This window comes from Gadus morhua, chromosome 21 (assembly GCF_902167405.1).
Source record: "Gadus morhua chromosome 21, gadMor3.0, whole genome shotgun sequence".
NCBI lineage: Eukaryota > Metazoa > Chordata > Actinopteri > Gadiformes > Gadidae > Gadus > Gadus morhua.
In genome coordinates, this window is record NC_044068.1 from 8,543,531 (window position 1) to 8,554,376 (window position 10,846).

Below are 10,846 nucleotides of genomic sequence, written 5' to 3' on the forward strand. Positions count from 1 at the left end.
CCTACTTTAATTTATGACTACTTTTATATCATTAATGGAAACATAATGATGTGCAGGAGGGAGGATTTATGTTGGCTTCTACCCGCAGAGGCGACTGGCCGAATTGATCAGAATCAATCCGGAGTTCAGCAACAAGTAGATAGCTTCGTTTTTTTAGTGTCCACGATAGTGTCCACAAACGCATAGGTCTGCACACATGGGAAGTGAAGTTTAAACTGATTATATATTTAGTCAGTTTAACCTGAACAGCTAGTGGGACCTGAGTCTGACTGAGAGACGCCTAGCAGAAATACCATCTCTTAATCTCCTGCCCGTTGGAAATTAAACTCGTAACACGCATCACTCGTTGCAGGATCACACAGCATGATCAAATCCATAAGAACCAAGATGTAGTCCATCTACCCGGGTTGAAGATCGTTGGTGCTTAATTTCTCAATGAAGTTAGGCTTATGAACACGTGGAGTGATATATAAATACAGAACCACAAGGTGGCAGTGCAATGCCTCCCGATGTGTGTGCGTGTGTGTGTGTGTGTGTGTGTGTGTGTGTGTGTGTGTGTGTGTGTGTGTGTGTGTGTGTGTGTGCGTGTGTGTGTTATTTATAACTACACCTATAGACTATAGGTAAGAGGGTTATACAGACACTACATACACATCTACGCACACTCCCACACCCACACTCACCATCTCAACATAGGGCCCCCATCTCACACCTTTACGGATGATTCCAACGGCTTGTCTTTGCACCGTCTGCACAGACCGATAGGGATGCTCTCTTATTATGACCTACATTTTCATTGTTTTGCCTCTAAAAAGAACTGCTCAGACAACTGCTGTCCCATGGAATGTATCGCTACTTTGGCCTGACGTATTGTTGGACCTCGGTCCGCGGGGATCTATTCGTGTCCTAATCTTCATTGACAACTCGAAGTGGGGGTGTTAATGGCTCCTGCGAAGAAGAAGATGCACACATGATAAGGATGATGAGCATGCGCCCCGAAATGTCCATCGTCGGTGCGTAAAGCGTTAATTCTAATTGCTGGGACCGGTCTGCCACGCCCCGCCCCCTCGGCTGTCTCCGGCGCTGCTCTTTAAATAGCAGGTGTTTAAAAGCTCCTGCACTCCATTCTCCGTTTCGTTGCTTGCATCACCACCCACCACCACACACTCTGTCAGTCCCACTCATTCACACCACATACCTCAGCAGCTAAAGCATCTCCCCCCCCAAAAAACATGTCCTCTGTCAGCACCGAGACGAGTGCTTCGCTGTCCGCCGCGGGCAGCCGAGTGTTTTTCCAGCCCCCGACCGGCGTCGGATGCGTCGGTTCGGCGGTTCCAATCACCCGGGACGACCCAGTGCAGAGGAAGCAGGGGAAGGTGACGGTGAAATACGACAGGAAGGAGCTGCGGAAGAGACTGGTCCTGGAGGAGTGGATCATCGAGCAGCTCAGCGAGCTGTACGACTGCGAGGTGAGGAGACGCATGGGTCCTCTTCAGCGACGGCTCCAGCGGGTCCTTGACTTTCACCCATGGGTCTTCCGATGGATGGGGATATTCCGCTCATAACCGTCCCTCTCAAAGGGATAAGCCAATTGGCTAGTGCTCTAGTGAAGGGGGTTTCTGGTGACCGACTGTCTTTGTGTGTTATGGTGTTAAAATGGTCGGGTTAACTTTGTTCAGGTTTACTCTGCATTTGATCAAATTGTGTCGAGCAGAAAGCTGAGGCCGTTTGAAGGATGTCGTCGACTGGTCGGTCTCGGATGCTCTGTCCCCGAATTGCCCCTTCTCAAATTGTCAAGCATTGACTGTAGGATATATATTACATATACTATATTTTTTTTTTTTTTAAATGTCAGCTAATGTTTTTAAGGACATATGCATAAAACACACAGACACACACGCATGTTGTTTTGAAGTTGTTATTCACTAAGATGCATTTTCAAACACAATGAGCTTAATGCAACGACTGCACACGAAAAACCTGCTTTACCGTCAATAAAATCCCATCTAGAAGGTAGCCTGATTGAAAGAGTAGGTAACCGTAGTCGATTAGGATTTTTGAAATTAATGGCTTTTGTGAAAAGGCGAGGAAGGGGTTTCTGTGGGGACGGGACGGGACGGGGGGGGGACCCACAGCTGTGCGAGCCGGCCTATGCGCCAGGCGCTTTCATACGGCTTCTCGAAAACAACTTCGAATAAAAAGTCATTGATAAAAATGGAAATGTTTTGGTGGGACGTGAATTCGCAACTTTGATTTGAGCTTGCAAAGCGGTCGTACAGCGAATATACAATATACCCCGTGCTGCATCCTATCGCATGCCCAAAACGCGTTCTTCCACATTTGCAAAATGTCACATCTGCAATGTGTGCGGAAAGGTAATTTTGCGCTCGCGGAGCGTGTGCAGAAGACGTAGACCCTATACATGTGAGACGTGATGTCTGTTTATGTCCTACACAAGCATGTAGGTTGGAGGTTATGTCCCCGTGCCGTGCAAAATATGCCGTTGGATTGTCGGAGGGGGTTGCACGAGGAGAGGAAAGAAGGGCAGTGGGTTAGACGAGGATGCGCTGATGCTGTGACTGTCAGATTCTGACCAATCAGTCGGCTTTGGCCTCATTCCTCGATCCTCACAGACGCGTGAAATTCCGTTGCCTTATTTTACACTGAGCGTATGCGTTTGCATGCACGCACACGCACACGCACACGCACACGCACACACACACACACACACACACACACACACACACACACACACACACACACACACACACACACACACATCCGCGTTATTCATGCGTGATGCAATTCTGTGTAGAGTAGGGCTATGTGTCTCGTCTGTCTTTAAGGCCTACTCAATCATATGTGCAGTGCAGGGAGGAAAAAATGCGAGGCTGGACGATGATTCTGAGATATTATGAGACATTGGTCTCTCTACTAAATTCACTTAATGGAAAGGTCACAGCTCTCCCAGGCATGCAGAGCATGCACTTAGTGCAGGCCAACGATGCATCCACGTACTGCAACTTTTTATCTCATGTTTCTGCCATAACTCCGCTATAAGGGTCATCATATATGCTTTAGTGCAGCTGAAATTGAAAAGGTGGTATTATTTGGTTTATACCAACACGGTTATTTCTATGAATGAGTAACTCTGAGGTTGGTCACGTGCTGGACAGCCTCAAAGCACATCTGTAACAAGCAGATGTGCTCCCTTCACACGTTCACAACGAACAACTATTCTACTGTATGGTGTTGGTTGCCGTCACCAGTGAGATGTCCCTCTGTTCTGCGGCTTCGAGGCCTTCCAGGACTTCGAGTAATCGTCCCTCATTTGTGATTTCACTCACGTTTTGCATTCATGGCCGGATCTGGACCAATGCAAACGTGGTATTTAAATGACCAGTAACTACATTTAACCACACAGTGTAAAAATAGGAATTGCTATAAGGGTACGGGTTTAAATGACCTTGAGGCAGAAAACTGATAAGTTTCTGCATGATAGTGATGGATAGTTGGGAGTTTATTTTGTGACATTAAATAGCAATTTTACATTGACTCTTAATATTATGTGTGTGTGTGTGTGTGTGTGTGTGTGTGTGTGTGTGTGTGTGTGTGTGTGTGTGTGTGTGTGTGTGTGTGTGTGTGTGTGTGTGTGTGTGTGTGTGTGTGTGTGTGTGTGCGTGAAATGGATAAGGGGGCTGCATCATAAGTTATAAATAAACACATAAAGGCATTCAACATTCAAATGACCTTTCTACCTTGACGGCCAGAGCATTTGTGTAATGCTGTACTGCCCACAGATGCCCATACATGGTGCATATACAGTATGTGTGTGCGTGTGTGTGTGTGTTATGTGCTTACTTGCGTGTGTGTGTGCGACATGTGTGTGTGTCTAACCATGTTACAGCATACTACACACATTAAAACACATCAGCACTTTTATTTCACTTGTGTGCATTACACAGTATTTGTGCTGTTCTTTCGCTTTTTCTCTCAGCTCACCGCTCTCTCGCTCTCTCTCTCGTTCTCCCTCTCTCACGTTCTCCCTCTCACACTCTCTGTTTTTTCTGGGTTATGGGATAACAGAAGGGGAATTTTGTCAGAGATGGATTTCTCCTCTTCCCTCCCAGCAGGTTCTGTGTTCACACTTTTCAGAGGACATAGAGAGCTGTGAGAAGAGAGAGGTAGAGAGAGGGAGTAATGGAGAGAGAGAGAGAGAGAGAGAGAGAGAGAGAGAGAGAGAGAGAGAGAGAGAGAGAGAGAGAGAGAGAGAGAGAGAGGGACGGAGAGGGAGAGAGAGAAAGAGAGGCTTCTATTTTGAATCCACGTGTAGGAAAAGGATAGAAAGATAGATGCAGGACAGAACTGATATGCAGTTGTTACTTGTTACTGAGATTCATTTTTTGTTTTAAGGCAATCAACATTTTGGACAATGATATCATATTTGGTTCTCACTCGTTTGAAACAATGTTTTTCTCAATCATTGAGAGGGACTGAGAGAAAGAGACAGAGAGATTGATATAAAAGAGTGAGCAAGAGAAAGTAGAGAGAAATCTGGACAGGGGTAAATCCATTATGGGCCTGCGATTCTGCAGTGTTGTCTACTTTGTTGTGCGCTGCGTTTGTGTGTATGTGTCATAGCGGGTGTGTGCACATGTGTTTGCGTGTGTGTACGTGTGTGCGTGTGTGTTGTGTATTTCCTGATGGCAACACGCTGCAGAGGAAGGGGTGCGCTTGACTGTAATGTCCATCTTTGTTGGCTAATAGTCAGTGGAGCCCCACTCAATGAATGTCATCCATGTGTAAATGCATAGACACATAGAATATAATAATAATGCATAGAATGTACTCATGCCTTGGAGTACACACAATTACAATTACGCCATAAGAGCTATGTTTTCATGCATTTCCAATACCATAACACACACACACACACACACACACAGACACACACAAACACACAGTAGGTCAGTGTACTGAGGGGGGATGCAGTGGGTGGAAGACCCCTGCCCGGAGGCATCAAACATCTTCTCATGCATGATGTGTTTACTTACACACACACACACACACACACACACACACACACACACACACACACACACACACACACACACACACACACACACACACACACACACACACACACACACACACACACACACACACACAAACACACACACATGTACACACACACTCGGCTCCGTCTATAGAGAATCAATGCAACCCGTGTGTGTGGGGCTGTTCAGCTCTCCACATTCCCGCTCGGTGCAGACATGTTTGTCTCAGGGCACATTTCTTTTGTGTCTGATGTGTTCTTCTCTAACCGCCTCCTCCCCCATCCTGACTCCCTCACTGCTCTGTCAGTCTCTCTCTCTCCTTCTATACCTTTCTCTCGTCCCTCTCTCTCTCTTCCCTCTCTCTCTCTCTCTCTCTCTCTTCTCTCTCTCTCTCTCTCTCTCTCTCTCTCTCTCTCTCTCTCTCTCTCTCTCTCTCTCTCTCTCTCTCTCTCTCTCTCTCTCTCTCTCTCTCTCTCTCTCGCCCTTTTTTTCCTATCTCAAATGACCTTGTCAATAACCCGTCTCCATGCCTGGGGGTGTTCCGCCGGTCGGAGCCGGCTGAAATGTATCATGTTGTGAGAGCCAATGCAATCTAAGCCCCGGTCATTAAGCTATGGTCAGTGGCAGTGCGGTGTGGTTGACAGTAAGGGTCAACGGTAAAGGTTAACACTTACTGTCAACTCGCAAGGCATTTGTGAGCCTTGTTTGCGATGGTTCCCACCTTGACAACACACACAGACACAAACAAATACAGACCTGTACACTTGATTTACTCATTATACAATGAGTACATGCATGCACACACTCACTCACTCACTCTCACTCACACACACACCCAGACACCAATTCAAAGAATGTCATCCTCTAAAAGCATCAAAACGAATGAGGACAAAACCCACAATATTTTGTGCGCCAAAACAAATCGTTGATGTGTGGCAGTTGGGTTTAACAGATTGGAGACAATGGATGAATGGTTGATAGATAGAGATCGTTTTTTGTGATCGATTGGACATGTCTTACTCCCTGACTGATGCCGGGAAATGGTCTGGCGCACAATGACCTCCTTATTTGGAGAATGGCAGCCAATTGTAAGCACCGAGAGTGTGTTACACCACTCCAATATGTCCCAAGAATCGATGGAAGCAATGGGTATAGGAAAACCGTCAGAGTGACAAACTGGGTCTACAGGACTAGATGCAGTGCTTTCCCAGCCCAGATACAACCACCCTATTGGACCACTAAAAAGGGCCTGGGCTTTACATTTAGATGGACAGGTCCCTCCCCATTGGGAAATTAAGGTAAGGGTATCACTAAAGACTAACTCTGTTGTGTTTATGGATCCACAGCATAGGAGATCATTGTCACTTTCATTTGTCCGATCGACCGCCATCAGATCCGTGCAGAGGCTGAAACAGAGCTTTGGAGTTATATAACGTGCGTGTGCGCGTGTGTATGAGCAAACATATTCTACACTACCTGCGGACACACACGTCTGCTGCTAAACCAATCAGAGTTGTTGACAAGTGGCCTTTCAGTTGTCCAATGGCCGCCAGCTGTTACAACAGATAATGAAACACTCAACACACTACAAATACCCACGCAGCCATGCAACTGCGCACACACTCCGAAACGGCAGCGGCCAAATGTCTATCCTAACACCACGGGGTGCTGGTGAGGGATTTGATGGATTAGGCGTTTTTTAAACACCAATGCTGTCCCTCGCTTCTATTTGGTGATGCTTTTTGTGTTATTGCTGTAGCCGTCTATCGTTCGTCCACAGTATAGATTACTAGCCCAAATAGACACACACCTTTTTTCAAATGCTTTATGGGTCAATAGAGGGTATTTCTGAACCCTGGCTTCTCTTGAGCTATTGATAGAAAAGTTGATTACCTAGAGATTAAAACGAGCACACGAAAAATTCAGATTCTCTCTCTCTCTCAAGCTCTCTATATACAGTCCACTGATAGAAGCCTTCACTGGCAGTGATTTGTTGTGGCAGTAATTCAAATAGTGTTACTTGTGGAGGCATATGTCAAAACAGCACAGGCTTTTACAGTCTGCCATAACCCAAGCCAAATATATATATTTTTAAATTTCATTTTAAGTTTTAATGAGCCATATCTCATGATGATGAGCAATAAAGGGGGAACTGCAAGAAAATGCTATTTTTCTGCCAAAACTTGGGACAATTGAGGTTATTTTAAATTACAAATCTTAGTCCGCATTCCGCTTTGTTTAGTGTAAATTGAGTTGCTGTAGCGGAGGGCGAGACAAATGATCATGTATCACCTTGATCCCCACTTCTCTCTTCTGTCTTCTGCTGCTCCCTCGTCTATTAACCCTGTAGGCTAGAACTGACTTAGGGGGATCCGGCGTATATTCTGTCATTGTGTTCCCAAATTGTTGTCTGGACCCTGGAGAGACAGCAATCTAATAATATAAACAATCACAGAGACGGAGAGAGGGAGAGGGAGAGAGACAGGGGGGGGAGAGAGAGAGGGAGGGAGGGAGGGAGGGAGGGAGAGAGAAAGAGACAGGGGGAGAGAGGGAGAGGGAGAGGGAGAGGGAGAGCAGGAGAGAGAGAGAGAGAGAGAGAGAGAGAGAGAGAGAGAGAGAGAGAGAGAGAGAGAGAGAGAGAGAGAGAGAGAGAGAGAGAGAGAGAGAGAGGGAGGGGGAGAGGGGGAGAGAGAGAGAGAGGGGGAGAGAGAGAGAGAGAGAGAGAGAGAGAGAGAGAGAGAGAGAGAGAGAGAGAGAGAGAGAGTTTACTTTCGGGATTACAACTTGTTTTGCCCACTGTAGCCCGATTGACCTCTTCCTACTCTCTAAACACCTGCGCAGATCCATCCATCAATGTGTCATCTATCTTCAGCCAGAGCTGATTGGTTAAGTGACTGATGGCTAATACCGGTCAAACCTGTCTGAGCTCACAATGCTTATTTAGCCAGCATGACTGAAAGTCTTGGCTTTTTAACTGCAGGGGGCAAAGGTTCTGCTGTTCTCAGCCTTCAGTATGCCTACCTCAGTGGTAACAGTCAACCAAAGGAAGTGCTGCTCTGTAATTATGTATTGTAAACCAATAAATCCAATGCACATATAAATATCAACTGACATTGTAATGTTGCGTCTACATATTTCACACTGAGGCTAAAGTTAGAATTTAGTTATCAAATTGTGATTGAAACACACAACCTCCTTCTTCCTCTTTCTCTCTCTCTTTCGCTATCGCTCCCGCTCATTTCTCCCCTGTTGTTGTAAATAAAAATTAATGAATGTGTCACACTCTCCCGTTAGACCAAGAGACTGATTTATTCCACCTTGAATTCCCCTTCACTTTGTTGTGACCCTTGTGAATAAAGAGTGTTTGAGAGTGAGTCCCTATCCTCTTTCGTCTCTTTTCCTTACTTCTTGATTATCACCATGGTCCATTTGTCTGTACACGGTTTTCCTTTTACTAATTCTCCTATGGAGATGGACTTTTGTCTTTGTATCGAGTTATTCTCCTATATAGATGTGCTGTTGTCTTTATATCTAGTTATCTCCTATAGAGACGGTCTGTTGTCTTTATATCTAGTTATTCTCCTATTAAAGATGGGGGGGTTTGCTTTATATCGGCTTATTCTTCCACTGAGCTGTGCTGTTTTCTTTATATCTGGTTATCGATGTACAGACGTGCTGTTTTCTTTATATCGGGTTAAGGTTGGACAGAGCTGTGCTGTTTTCTTTATATCGGCTTATTGTTCCACAGAGAGCTCTCCTGATGCTCCACTCATGTCCCTCCGTCCATTTGCCCTTCACCTTCTCTTCGTCTCTGCTCATTATCCCAACCTTTTCCAGGTGATGACTAGTTCTCTCTCTCTCTGTCCGGTTTTCCTCCCTCCTCTGCCCTTCTTGTGAAACCCGACGAAATCTGACACAGGAAATCGGACACAAAGGTTTTTTGTTATGTAATTATTTTTCTCTTGAATATTGTCTTTCACTTCCTGTGTCCCTTTTCTCTTCATCAGTAGGGCTGGGTATCGCGGCCAATTTCCTAAATCGATTCGATTTCGATTTCAAAATACAAATGTACTTTATTTTTTCTCTTCACCGTAAACAACAGGTTTTTAGTGCAAACTTGTAAATTGGACAGTTTAAACTTGACCTGTAAACAAAACTGTCTCAAGTCTCACAAGTGCAATTTTGAAATTAGAAAGGAATTGCAAGTGAAAGTGTATTTGAACTACAACATTTCATAACTGCAAATTGCATTAAGGCATTGTTTATTAAAGTGCAAAAATAATAATAATGGTAACAAAACTAAAAAAATCTCATGGTTGATCTCATGCCCTATGAATCAATATTGCAAAATTTAAATCAACCCAAAATCGACTTTTTTACCCAGCCCTATTTATCAGTGTGAGTTTGTGTGTTTTTGTGTGCGTGTACGCGTGCACCCGTCTGTGCCTGTTTATGTTCTTGTGATATTCTCAAAACAAACATGGGGATTCCCTTGGGGATATATAGATGCACAAAATAATCATTTGCATTGCAAACAACAGACTCCCTGACATCGGCGACCGACCGCTATTGTTTCCAAGTAGCTGTTTGTTAACTTATCATTAGCCGATCACTGACCATCACTGATGTGCTGATCGATGTCTTAGCAAAAAGGCCCTTTGAACAATTCTAATGTAAGGTAATCCTAATATGCTTTAAAATTGTCCCCATTTCTAAAGAGAGCTCATTAGGGAAAGCAATTATGACTTTTCTTTAGTGCGGTATAATCAGCCCACTGTATAAGCGGGTTGAGTTACATAATGAAATGCAAACCAGTTATTATTCTTGCATGCTGAACATGAATAGAGCATTTCTGGTGAATCATTTCAAAGCAATTCCAATGTAGAAGGCATGGTGCCTTGTCGATTCAGGTAGAACTGTTTTGAAGAGAGAGAGAGAGCGCGAGAGAGAGCGCGAGAGAGAGCGAAAGAGAGAGGGAGAGAGAGACAGGGAGAGAGAGAGAGAGAGAGAGAGAGAGAGAGAGAGCGAGAGCGAGAGAGAGAGCGCGAGAGAGAGCGAGAGAGACACAGAGAGAGAGCGAGAGAGACACAGAGAGAGAGAGAGCGAGAGAGAGAGAGAGAGAGAGAGAGAGAGAGAGAGAGCGAAACAGAGGTTACTTCAGGTTTGGATTATACCCATCCCGAACGCACCAGACCGAAAGTGCTTGCGGCTGTATACAGGTCCGTGAAAAAGGAAGGTTTAGTCTGACTAACAGGTGTGCCCACACGCACGCACACACACACACACACACACACTGCGTAATTAAACGCTGGTTCTCTTTCTCTTTCATTCCTTCTCACTCTCCAGTCTCTCCATTTCTCACCCCCTTGACACAGCTCACGGCGAACCCACTTATACAACTTCCCAGTCCGATAACAAACACTCTCTCAGACACACACACACACACACACACACACACACACACACACACACACACACACACACACACACACACACACACACACACACACGTCTAGTTCGAACAACAAACACATCATTGACCCTCTTGTATCTTTTCCACTCTACTTTCTCTCAACAGCCATTTTTGCTCTCACTCTCCCTCTCTCCCCCTCCCTCTCCCTCTCCCTCTCTCATTCACTCTCTCTTTCTTCCCTTCCAACAAGCAGCCTTTATACACAACGTGAAGTTCCCTCGCTTGTCTGTCTCGTTGCTAGCCTCACACAGGGCTTCATTCATCCACTTCATTAGAGTGTTGACTCATTGGTGTTAAAAATAGCTGATATTGTTAT

The 10,846-nt window shown here is 45.2% G+C and overlaps 1 protein-coding gene across 1 annotated transcript in view; it reads left to right on the plus strand.

Annotated features, from left to right (window-relative positions):
- The first annotated feature begins 874 nt into the window (after window positions 1-874).
- ppp1r14c (protein phosphatase 1, regulatory (inhibitor) subunit 14C) overlaps window positions 875-10,846 on the plus strand; it is a 17,939-nt gene continuing 7,967 nt past the window's right edge. The window contains exon 1 of the mRNA XM_030344617.1: window positions 875-1,469. Coding sequence (XP_030200477.1) covers window positions 1,233-1,469 — 237 coding nt within the window. The 5' untranslated portion in view covers window positions 875-1,232. The remainder of the gene's footprint in view (window positions 1,470-10,846) is intronic.